Consider the following 12967-nt stretch of genomic DNA (forward strand, 5'->3'; position numbering starts at 1 on the left):
TAATTAAAATTAATATAAATAAATAAAGTATTCATTTGAGGGCAAATATAATTTTGCAAGGCTGGCTTAACTAAAATGAAACTCTATACTTTCTAAGTGTAAATAATCAATGTTCAGCTGAAATTCCAGGGTGTGAACATATCCTCTTAAAGAGTATTACTCAATGGAGGATCCTGGGTAATATTGGTGTATTTAGAATAAAGGCACAAATATATAAAATAGAATAAAGGCACAAAGAGTATTACTCAATGGAGGATCCTGGGTAATATTGGTGTATTTAGAATAAAGGCACAAATATGAAAACAGGATGAAGATCAGATAAATTCTCTGTAATTGTCTACTGAGTAATGTTCTTTAGGCCTGGTTATTGGAAACCTAGAGTTGCAGTCTAACCTTGATTATAATGCTATTGACAGTTGCTAAGATGATCATTGTTATTGCAGGAAAATAGTTGACCTGTAAAATAAAAGGTGACATCAGCCATATGTGTATTTTTTGAGAAATACACATTGTGCATTCCATTTTTAGTGAACAACAAGAAAAAATACAGAGACTATCATCCACCCATACCAACTGTGGAAATAAAAAATACAGAATGTGTAAAAATATCATATAATCATGTCTGGTTAGAGGCCAAAACAAAGAAATCTCATCCATAAAATCTGCCTGACATATCTTTGTTGCCACATTCTCTCTAAGCAATATCCTTTGTGATGCGTTTTGCACAGATTGTTTTATGAACAAGTTTTACAGAAAATGGAGAATATGGGATCAAGATTAGATTTTTGCACAGATAAAACTGCAGAATTAATGGATGGGTCAAATCCATTCAAAAATATAAGGATAGAAAGCACAACTTTTCCAACTATTATATGGAAAGATCTCAGTAGACGTTGGCGAGTTTCCATGTGATCATGCAATGAAATTCCATTTAGAAATGTACAGCTTTTAGAAGTAAAGGTTCAGCCACTCTTTAAAAAAAAAAAAAAAGGATGCATCTTCTTATTGGCTACCTTCAGATGAGGCCGAACAGCATAAACTGCACCATCAAGTTGCTTGGATTTTACACATCCAAAACTGGCTTTGTGATGACTTGAGAAAAGACAATAACATATGAAGAACTTGTGCTTTGATAATTTCACTTATTTTTAATTAACTATTTTCTTGATCTACAATAAAGTCTACATCTGAAAAGCATATTTTTAGTGGACAGCAGATGAATGCAAATCAGATTGTAAATGAAGGGATTTATTTCACCTCTGTGTTTTACCAAACTGGGAGCTATATGCTGCATATCTAAAGTTAAAATTAGAGAAAATCAATTATTTTCAAGTTGAATGATGTCCAGCCCACTCTAGGTCCTTAAAAAGGTTCAAATTCTAATTGCAGCTGCAAGAAAAACACATGGTAAATAATTGTTTTTAAACTTCAGTTTTCAAATATTTCATTTTAAAATGCATTGTCAACAGGGAGATGAATGGAAAATAATGCCTCAGCAACACTGAGTAGTAATTGCAATTTACTTGGTGTGCATTATAATCTTTTCATATTGGTTTGAAAATGTAAACAGTCTTCTTTTTCTTTTACACAGGTGTTTGTGAGTGCGTGTGTGTATACACACACACACACACACACACACACACACACACACACACACACACATTCCATTTAATTCTAGGAAAGCAATTTATACACCTCAACTTGCAATCACCCAGATATATACAGCAATAGAGGTCAGTGATGATAAAGTTCAATACTGAAAGGTGGAATTTTATCATACAGCAGATCTGAAGAAGTAAAACTCATGGGAGAGGCAAACACTATTAGGTTCCTCTGGCCACATTTCACCACTTTATTTAGTCACTTCCCCTTACAGAACATGCCATAAAATTGTTCCCAGGAGACCACAGAGCCACCATTTCTAGGTTTCCAGTGTTCTCCCACTACCCACGCAGTATTACTTTTTCCTCCCTGGTCATCCCAGGGACAGGGTGGGGAAACAGTATGCTCACTGACTCCTGTCCCATGCTGCTCACTTCCCACCCTTTCATCCTCCATTGAGCCTTGGACCTCTGGACAGCCCTGTCATCTGAAAGACATCACCTCCAACAGCAAACTGCTTTCTAACCCAATACTGGAGAATTGGTTCATTACCAGGACCATAATGAAAGTGTTACCCATTGAATTACTGCTGCATTTGGGGTTTTCTTCAGAGATCTCAGCTCCAGACATTGATCAGAGTTCTAGCTGCCTATTTCACTTTCTGTTATTGCCGGACCAACATTTTTAAATCTAGCCTCAGTTTATGGAGGCTAGATTTTGCAAGTTCAGCACTTTTCACGTGCATTTTTGAGCAGTGTCACTTGCATGCACAGTTGGTAGAATTTACATACAAAAACCCAGTTTGTCCCAGTGGATTTTGCATATGTACATTCTATCACTTGAGTACACAAATTATAGTGCTTCAGAAATAAATAAATAAATAAAAATGTGTGACCAAAGGTGCATGCGTACACATAAAAAAAGGATTGAGGCCCTTTGGAATTTTTGTCCTGAGGAGTGAATACATCTCTCTGATTTCCTGTCTGTTTACTGCATATGCACAGATTGTTCCCATAAAGAATGAATATATCTTCCCCAAACATACCAATTTCCAACCTTTGGCCACTGTAATGCACCCCTCTCTCTCCACCCCCACCCCCCTCCCAGTCACTTGATTGCTTTATCTATTCATTTTACATACATTGGTGTCTCAGTACAAACTTTGTTTTCCTTTTAGTTGCTTGCCAGTAAATCCTACTGAGTTTTAAATCTCTGAAGTTGTAGTATCCCAGTGGTTGATAAATTACATTAGTAACCTGCTATCAGTCTCCTGTACCTCTCCTGTTTCCAGCTGTATGAACCCTGGGACAAACCAATCAAACCCAAAATTTGCTATGTGGAGAGATGGATGACTAGCTTTCTATTACAATCTTGATTTTGCATCCCCTTTATGTTCCTCAGAAAAGGTCTGTTTCACTTCAGAATTTGCAAGACTTTTTTAATCTTAAGAAATAAGAATAGGCATTTCTGATGTATTGGACTTATAAAAAATATGTGTAATTGCTTCTGGAAAATTCATAACTTGACTTGGCCTGCAAGCTTCATATTTGTTTTATTAACCCATCTTTGCCAAAATCTGTGGTGTAGGATAGTTTTTGAGAAGTGGGTACTTATTTTTCAAGTAACTTTATTTGGAAATAGGTTCATCAGGTTCCAACAGATTTTTAATGTATGCCAGAGGTCTGACTGACCTTGCAATGACTTCAAGGACTCCATTATGCTAGTTGCTTTACAAACACAGAACCAAAAAAAAAAAGATGGCCCCATCCCAAGGAGCTTACAGTCTAAGTATAAGACAAGAGACAACAGATGGATACAGAGAGATGGGGGGGGGGAGGAATACAAGGAAACAATGAGATAATATTGATTGGTGTGATAGGCGGTGGTCTCAATACACCAGCAGCCTAATCACTGTAATGTTTTTTGTAGACATCATAGCAAAGGAGAGTTTTGAGGAGGAATTTGAAAGTGAATAATGAGAGCTTTGTGGATGTGAATCATGAGGGGCTGCATAGGAGTTAGCACCAAGGTTCTTGTTTGAAAATTTACCGTGTGCAGTAGAGCCTGACACCAGGGGCAGATTGGAGGTGAGCATCAATAATTCAATAACAAATGAGTGGTGATAGGTAATATGGGAATAGTCCATGAAGAGCCTTGAAAGTGAATACAAGCAGCATCAGGTTGATGTGTTAGAGCAAGGGAAGCCAGTGGAGGGACACGGAGAGGGTGATATGGTCAAAGCGAAGAGCTAGGGAAATGATCTTTGCAGTAACATTCTAACACGGATACAAGTGGGGAAAGGCTGCCTTTGTAAAGGCCCGAGAGACGGATGTTGCAGTAATTGAAACACAGGATGATGAGAACTTAGACAAGAGTTTTATCTGTATGAATATATAAGAAAGACCACATCTTAGAGATGTTGTGCAGAAAGATTCAGCAAAATTTAGAGAGAGACTGGGTGTTAGGACCTAAAGAAAGGCCCGAGTTGAAGATGACTCCCGGATTATGAGTAGGGCCTTACCAAATTCATGGCCATGAAAAACACATCACAGATCATGAAATCTGGTCTTTTGTGTACTTTTACCATATAGCAGTGTTTCTCAAACTGGGGGTCCTGACCCAAAAGGGCTATTATGGGGGGATCACAGTATTGCCAGCCTTACTTCTGCTTCCAGCTGGGCAGCTGGAGAGCAGTGGCTGCTGGCCGGGCACTCAGCTCTGAAGGCAATGCCGCCACCAGCAGCAACCCAGAAGTAAAGGTGGCATGGCATGGTTGGGGGGAGGGTTATCATATGGGGGGAGGGAGTCGTCATGGGCTGTATGTGTTTATATTTTGTCATTTTTAAATACATATTCATGCTTTGTTACAACACTGTAAAATTTAGATTTAAATATCTGAAATCATGAAATTCAAAGATTTTTAAAATGCTGTGACTGTGAAATTTACAAAAATAGATCGTGAATTTGGTAGGGCCATGGTTATGAGCCTGAGTTGTAGGCAACATGGCAGTGTTGTCCATAGTGATTGAGAAAGGAGGCAGGGAGCAGGGCATGGGAGCAAAGATTAGGAGCGCTGTTTTACTCGTGTTGAGCTTGAGCTGGCAGCTAGACATCCATGAAGAGACAGGCAGAGATTTTAACTTGAACAGAAGTAGACAGGTCTGGAGTAGAGAGGAAGATCTGAGAGTCATCAGTATAGAACTGATAGCTGAATTTGTGTTTACAGATTAAATTACCCAGCTATAAGGGAAGGGAATCTAAAATCTACTGCATCTGCTGTGGACATTATGATCATAGGTTTCAGAGTAGCAGCCGTGTTAGTCTGTATCCGCAAAAAGAACAGGAGTACTTGTGGCACCTTAGAGACTAACAAATTTATTAGAATATGCATCCGAAGAAGTGGGCTGTAGTCCACGAAACCTTATACTCTAATAAATTTGTTAGTCTCTAAGGTGCCACAAGTACTCCTGTTCTTATTATGATCATAGTGACTTTGGTACATGTAGTGGGTCATAGCATCATGGAATGTAAACTTAAGGTGGTCACTGACTCACTTCATAAAGTTCATGTTTGAGTTACTAGGGTTTACGGGATATAGAGCTGCTTTGTGTCACTGAGTTTTAGTTACCGCCAGGGCTCCAACTGGGGTTTTAAGCATTGAAAATGAATTAAAGTAGAAACCAAAAACTAGAATCCATATTTTACTACACAGAGTACTGTATCACTGAATTGGGATATCCTAAAAATAAACGCAGAGCCAGATGAACCCCATGAGTGCCCACAGGCTATAAAATAAAAATGTTGAACATCTCCATTTGTATAGTCCTGGTATATTCCCCAAGTCAGCTAGACAAGAATTGAGTAATTGCACTATATTGCAGTTCTTTTCTTTTCACAGAGTTGGCTCTCTTCAGTTACCTCTACTGTTCCCCCACCAGGCTCTCTTCCCTCCCCCTACCCCTGTTTAGCCAGACATGTTTGTTTACTACCCACTCTTGCTGGCTTGCACACTGCTCCTTTGCTCTGTATGGCCAACATGTGTCTCATTCCATGGGGGGACTATTGGTTTTTTTGTTTGCTTTTTGTTTTTTAAAAAAGCTTTCCAGCTCTCCTCAGTGTTCTCCTTATGCTGTCCCTTCACTTCTGCCACTCCCTAACCTACCTACAGAGCCGCCTCTCTAAAATGGTGCCCCAAATAGCTGTGTATTAGGCCTATGCCTCATGGATCAGTTGATTTCTACGAAATGTGTATGTGTTGGACAGATTCGTTATAATGCTAGTTTGGAATGCTATAAAGAAGAGATCATGATAATGAAAATATAATTGTAAAATTAAAATGTTATTTTTATTTAGGTTGTGGTATCACCTACCAGCTATGTACTTTTTCTAAATACACAAAAATATGCTTCCTGCCCCAAAGACCTCACAATCTAAAAAGCAAAAAACAAGAATGGGGGGAGGGAGTGAAAAGGGAAACACCATACAAACAGAGGACAGGGAGACAACTTACACTCACATTTGTAGTTCTGCAGGGTGGGTTTGAGGTGGGGAGGCATTTGCACAAGGTATCCCTAACTATCTTACTATCTAGGAGTTATTAACTGACTAATTTCTTGTTGGTTTCATGACAGAAATGGGTTCTGAGGAGGGATTTGAAGTTGTGATCTAGTGTATTAGCTCCGGAAGGTGTTCCAGGCATAGGAGGTTATAAAAAAGCAAGCCCAGAGATGGTTGTGAAGGAAGTGGGCAAACATGGCAACGACGCTGGCATTGTTAGAAGAATGGAGGGGGCAAGAGGCAGCAATTTATTTTTCTGTGGTTTCCATCATACACATTACTATAAAGTGCTTTATAGAGAGACTCAATCATAATTTTAAAAGAATGGGCTTGTGGTAAAATTTATACTTAATCACCTCTTTAATTGTTATGGGGAAGGGAGAGATTTCCAGTTGGATGAGGGAAAGTGCTAAAATCTTCATTGTGGAGATGCAAGGGGTGCAATCAGCTAAAATTGGAACAGAGTGGAAAGATGGATCAGAGAAACTGAAGCAGCTATGCACTGCATCTTACTCAGGGCAGATTGTAATATTATATCCTAGCCCATACTAAATTATACTCTCTTCCCCAAACAGAAAACTAGATTCAGAGAATGACAAGAAGCCAGTAAAGTGGCAGAGGTTGGAGATGATTTAGTCCTATTAACTGGAGTAGTGGAGTAGTCTAGTTGGAGCATTTTGGATCATGAAGTATTTTAGATCCCCCTTTAAATTATGTTCTGTTTACGCTACTTTAACCCCATTGAAGCCAGGGACATGAACAAGGATAACTGCCAAAATAATTGGTCCTAGGGATTTAGCAAGACCATATTTAAAAGAGGTGCAAGAATCAAATAGGAACCATAGTTAAGATATAATGAAGAATTTCAGCTCAGGGTCAAAATAAGGGCCAATTCTGGCAATTTTCTGGCAAAAATGATAGGCACATTTATAGACAAAAGGGAGGTGGAAGAGAAAGAAGAAATAAGGTTTGAGGGTCAAAGATCACTACGATTTCAGGCCTCAACAGCCAATTTAAGGTCTGAGAAAAGAGAGTGATAGTGGAGTCAGAGACTTGGAACAAAGAGAATATTTTATCTGGAGGGAGGACTTTTAATCTTTGGAACATTCGGTAATAAAAGCTTTTTTTTTTTTTTTTACACACAAGGCACTGATGGAGGGTGTAATCCTACAGAGGGCCTAATCTTGAGTAAAGACTACATGATAAGACCCAGGGTCAGTACAGACAGATTGAGGAATCAAAAACTGAACGAAATGGGATGAAGTTCCGTGCCCTAAGTGAAGAAGTGATAAATGAGATTGACTGTAACAATGACGTGTGTGTGTGAGAGAGAGAGAAAGAGGAAGAAGAGAAGAAATGAGACCTAATGATTTAGCTTTTTAATATTTTTATATTAACAGTTTTTTTAAAAATTAAACCGACATTATTACAGTGTATTTTACAAAAACACTTTTGTGCACCAGCATCATTGACAATCTCTACTCCGGGAATAGTGCTTTATAGATAACATCTGCTGCAAAACTATGGGATACAAAGCTAGTGTACAGTGTTTAAAATAAAATCAGGCTTGGATGGTGTGGAAGATTGGGGAAAAAACAAACCATAAATATTAAGAAGCTTGAGAACATTTCATATGACATTAAAATAATTTTAGTGTAAATCAGTTTTCTGCTTTCAAGCTCTATACAATGGGATTAATTAATGCCCAATGATACCAGAGATAAATTTGTACTAAGTACTTTGTAAATAGTTATACAGTTTAACTTGATCTTAGAAAAAAGACAACTAAGGGGGGATATGATAGAGGTCTATAAATCATGATTGGTGTGGAGGTGGAGAAAGTAAATAAGGAAGTGTTATTTACTCCTTCTCATAACACAGGAACTAGAAGTCATCAAATGAAATTAATAGGCAGCAGGTTTAAAACAAACAAAAGGAAGTATTTTTTCACACAATGCACAGTCAACCTGTGGAACTCCTTGCCAGAGGATGTTGTGAAAGCCAAGACTATAACAAGGTTCAAAAAAAGAACTAGATAAATTCATGGAGGATAGGTCCATCAATGACTATTAACCAGGATGGGAAAGGATGGTGTCCCTAGCCTCTGTTTGCCAGAAGGTGGGAATGGATGACAGGGGGTGGATTACTTGATGATTACCTGTTCTGTTCATTTCCTCTGGGGCACCTGGCAGGATACTGGGCTAGATGGACCTTTGGTCTGACCAGTATGGCCGTTCTTATGTTCTTGCAATTTTTACAAAAAAAAGGGGGGGGGGATTGAGTACCCCCAATGTACTGTCTCAGATACTATATGGCCTTCATTACTACAGTAGCTCAGCACCTCACAATATTTAACCTTATCCCATCCCGCTGAGATAGGGAAATACTATAGCCCCATTTTATAGATGGAGGTGGGGACAGACTAAGTGACTTGTCCAGGTCGCATAGGAAGTCTATGACAGATCAGGGAAGTGAACACAGCTCACGTGAGTCCCCAGGCTAGTGCCCTAACGTCTGGACCATGCTTCCTCTCTGCTGCTTGTTATCTTAGGTTCCTCCTGCTTGGCTGTTCAGAATAGAATTATTTATTTTAGGAACTCATTTGGGCAGCCTAATTTTTAAAATGAAGTGATTTCTCTGTACAGAAGATTTAGAGATGGAAAGGAGAAGGGGCACAGACTTGTCTTTTATCTGTTGACAGAGTAATGCAAGAGTCAGGATGAGAGTGCGAGAGCATAAAGTGTGCAGTTAGACTGAGTGTGAGACACAGAGGCACAGTATTGTTACTTGATGGAGCTTATGCCAGTTGCATTCACTGATACTGCTATATTACTAAACTGCACATACAGTAATTGCTTTTTGCTACAGCATAAACTGTAGTTGAATAATTAGACTGTAAATGCTTGTTCCTATTGTTGTATACTTTAATAATGACATTTCCATGTTTTTATGACAATAGCAAGTTGTGTATTAAAGTGAATTGTTATAAATGTACTTATCACTCGACACTGCAGTTAAGAGCACCAAACTCCTTAAAAAGTATGTGTTCTTTATCACCAGCAATGCATCTCTTTGGCCTCAACTGGCAGTTACAACAGACTGAAAATGACACATTTGAGAATGGAAAGGTGAATTCTGATACCATGCCAACAAACACTGTATCGTTACCTTCTGGCGAAAATGGTAAGTGAGACACTAACTTTATTCCGAGTCTTTGGTAACATTTCCTTTCCTTGAACTTGTATTCTACTTACATCACTTCCTCCTAATCTTTTTCCACCATAATCATGTAGATCTAATGAAATTATAAAGCCGTTTAAAAAAACAGAGTATTAAAAATATTGTACAGTAGAGGTAAACAATTAAAGTTTTATTCAGATTGTAACGGACCACATCATCTCTCCCACCACATGGATGGAGGTAATGGGATCCAGTGGATCCTGACCTACGGATGTAGAATGGGGCAGTGCCACCCTACTGGCAGTTCTCATAGGCTAAACCTGTGGGCTTGCAGAGTTTGGCCTGTGCAGCTAGAGAAAAAGGGAATTTCAATAGGGTTGGATGGAAGAGATGTGGAGATGTCATTGCATCCTATCAACCCTTTGGATCTCTTTTAGATAAATTAATGTAGACCCTGTCAGTACTTAGTTACCTGCATTCCCCCTCCAAAGTTTGGAAGCCCTGCTTAGGGGAGCTCTGATTGTAGGTAGATGGGGATTCTCTGGAACCATGACTGCTGTTAGAGCCACAATGTCAGGGAGCTGGAGATGACTGGAGGAGCTAATCCAGAGGAATAGGCCTTCCATATACTGGCTCTAGTCTTGATGGTCTCCATTAGATCTGGATAGTTTCAAGACCAAACCCCCTCTTTGTTCTGCAGGGAAGCAAACTATTCTCCTGAGCAAATGGAGACAAAACTCTGTGAGGAGGAACTTGCTGATTTTTTAATCTTCCTCTGTGTGGTAATTTCCGTGTAAGGGACAGCTTGGCAAGAGCGAATACATTAATGTGTGCGCTGCAAATGGTGTGATGACCTTGCTATTGACAACCTAATTTTTATTTTTACTTCTGGCTGAAGTTTAGTAAGTCATGTGTGGTACATTCTTCTGTTTCCCCAATGCATCTAGGGTATGTTATTGAGTCTTCCTCAATCAGCTAATATATAATGTCAAACTACTATATTAATTTTGTTGTGGGAGTTTATAAAATACAAATCACATAAAGAGATTATGAATTATCAGTCTTTTTTTCATGTTGCCCTTTAAGAGTCTCTAAACTTTTAAAAGTCTGCACCTTTTGCTAACAGGGGCTTTAAAATCAATAGTTTTTGAATTAGGGTTGCCAGTTTTGGTTGGACGTATTCCTGAAGGTTTCTTTGCATGACATAATCTTTAATTAAAGTTTAATCTTTAATTCCTGGAGACTCCAGGCCAATCCTGGAGGGTTGGCAATCCAATTTTGAATGGAAAACTTGAGTTAAATGGTGTTTGCTTCATTATCAAAAAAAAAAATCCATTTTCCCCTTCACAAGGTGCAGCTGATCTCCTCACTGAGGAGGAGGAAGTCTTTGCCAGTATTTGCCATCCTAAAACTTTTTCAAGAAATCACAACTCCAAATTATAGAAGTGACATAGCTCAGTTCCCTCTTTCTGTCATCCTTTAGGCCTGTGAAGCCTGTCTACTAGGGCTCACTGTGCTTCTTTCTTTTCTCCTTTCTTTTTGCCTAGTGTCTTTGACTTGTATTTAGGTATCCATTATCTCTGTCCTTATAAGGATGGCTTCTTACTTGTTATAAGGAATAGAAAGAAGCTATTGTATAGTTAATGAATATATATGCCAGGGGTGGGCAACGTTTGGCACGCGGCTCGCCAGGGTAAGCACCCTGGTGGGCCGGGCCAGTTTATTTACCTGCTGACGCGGCAGGTTCGGCCGATCGCGGCCCGCACTCGCCGCGGTTCGCCGTCCCAGACCAATGGGGGCGGTGAGAAGCGGTGCGGGCGAGGGATGTGCTGGCCGCAGCTTCCCGCCGCCCCCATTGGCCTGGGACAGCGAACCGTGGCCAGTGGGGGCCGCGATCGGCCGAACCTGCCACATCAGCAGGTAAATAAACTGGCCCGGCCCGCTAGGGTGCTTACCCTGGCGAGCCGCATGCCAAACGTTGCCGACCTCTGATATATGCTATGGCAGTGGTTTCTACTGCTGCATTCTTCAGCTGGGACTAGCCAATGCTCTTTTTTATATAAAACATTTTTCTCATTGAAACTATTGTCATTTGCATTTTTTGGCATAATTAAAGACTTCGAGCACAACTCCTTTCCTTTAGAGATAATAGGGAGTTGCATGAGCTATCAAATTATAGTGACTTTTGTTACTTCTAGAGATCCCCAAATCCTGTAAATTCAGAATAGCTTTGCTTCATCCACTACTGAAATGCTACCACCTGTAGATTTGGAAGGCAATAGTCATTTAACAGCATACAGCAACACTACATGAAAGAAAGACAATACAGTGTCCATTTTAAACTGCAAAGAAAATATTAAGTAGATGGAATATAATTACTGAGTATGGAATTTAGCCAAGGCACCAGGGCTAACATACTCACTCTTGAAAATTGCCATTATATTTAGTGAACAAATGGTCAGTGCCTTAGATTTGCTAATCATCCAAAAAACTACATATGCCACAGTACAGCATTCCCTAATGCAGCGGTTCTCAACACATGGCTCAATTAGCTCTGCAAGCACTGGTGTCTGGGGCAACCACCCTGCCCCACGTGGTGGAGTCCGGGGCAGCTGGCCGGCCCCACAGGGTCCAGGACAGCCATGTGGCACGGGTCCAGGGTGGGCAGCTGGCCCAGCCCGCCCTGCATGGGGGAGGTCCAGGATAGCTGGCCACCCCACGTGGTGGGTTCCAGGGCAGCTGCCCAGCCCCATGAGCTCTGGGATCTGGGGCAGCCGCCCAGCCCCACCGAGTCTGGGGTAGCCGCTTGGCTCTGGGGTCCTGGTCTGGGGCAGCCAGCCCACCCTGCATGGCGGGGGTTGGGGCAGCTGCCCAAGCCTGGAAGCTCCAGGTTCCAGGTCTGGGCCAGCCATCAGTCGAGAACCACTGCCCTAATTACATGCTGAAGCTCTGCTTCAGAGGCAAGAGGGCCTCCTACTGAATTTGCAGTTCTGTTTCTTACGGCACATGAGTTTTCCTTGGAGGACTTTTATCTAAACCCTGATCAGTCCTGTTCCTGCTTACGTCAGAAGAACACCACGGCCCAGTGGTATAACTGCTAACTATTATCTCACCAGTCAAAGGTATAGACACTGCAGATTAGCAGAGCTTAATCTGTAAAATGCCACTTTCTCACCTCCAAAGTAAATTTGACTACTGTTCATGTAGAAATCAGATCTAGTTATTAGCCAACAATAAAAACATATTAAATCATCCTTAAATTTTGTCAAACAAAACTGGATTCTTTGAACAGTCTTTTCTAAAAGCTTTTTCAGGTGACTTTCCGTATATTACTGATGAAATATAGGCAACATACCGCTCACTCACCCAGGCACAATGTGATACTGCATTAGGTGGCATAAAAATGAGGATTCCAAATGACACAGGAGTAGGGTTTTTTAATGAACTCGTTTAATTTTATTTAAGAACTTCAAGATGCATTACAAACAATTCACAGTCCTGCACAAAGACACATGTGAGGAAGGTAGATACGATATTCATTTGACATATAGGTGAAAGAAGGCATAGAGAGGTTATGTAACACAATAATTGTCAGAGCTGAGCATGCAATATAGGAGTCCTAGCTTTA

General features: G+C 40.3%; 1 protein-coding gene across 35 annotated transcripts in view; it reads left to right on the forward strand.

Annotated features, from left to right (window-relative positions):
- Positions 1–12967, forward strand: part of TENM3 (teneurin transmembrane protein 3) — a 2213160-nt gene that overhangs the window by 2073979 nt on the left and 126214 nt on the right. For all 35 annotated transcript variants that reach the window (XM_065596701.1, XM_065596700.1, XM_065596702.1 and 32 more), the window contains one exon: positions 9220–9342. In XM_065596701.1, coding sequence (XP_065452773.1) covers positions 9220–9342 — 123 coding nt within the window. The remainder of the gene's footprint in view (positions 1–9219; positions 9343–12967) is intronic.

The sequence above is a fragment of the Chrysemys picta genome, chromosome 5, assembly GCF_011386835.1.
Source record: "Chrysemys picta bellii isolate R12L10 chromosome 5, ASM1138683v2, whole genome shotgun sequence".
NCBI lineage: Eukaryota > Metazoa > Chordata > Testudines > Emydidae > Chrysemys > Chrysemys picta.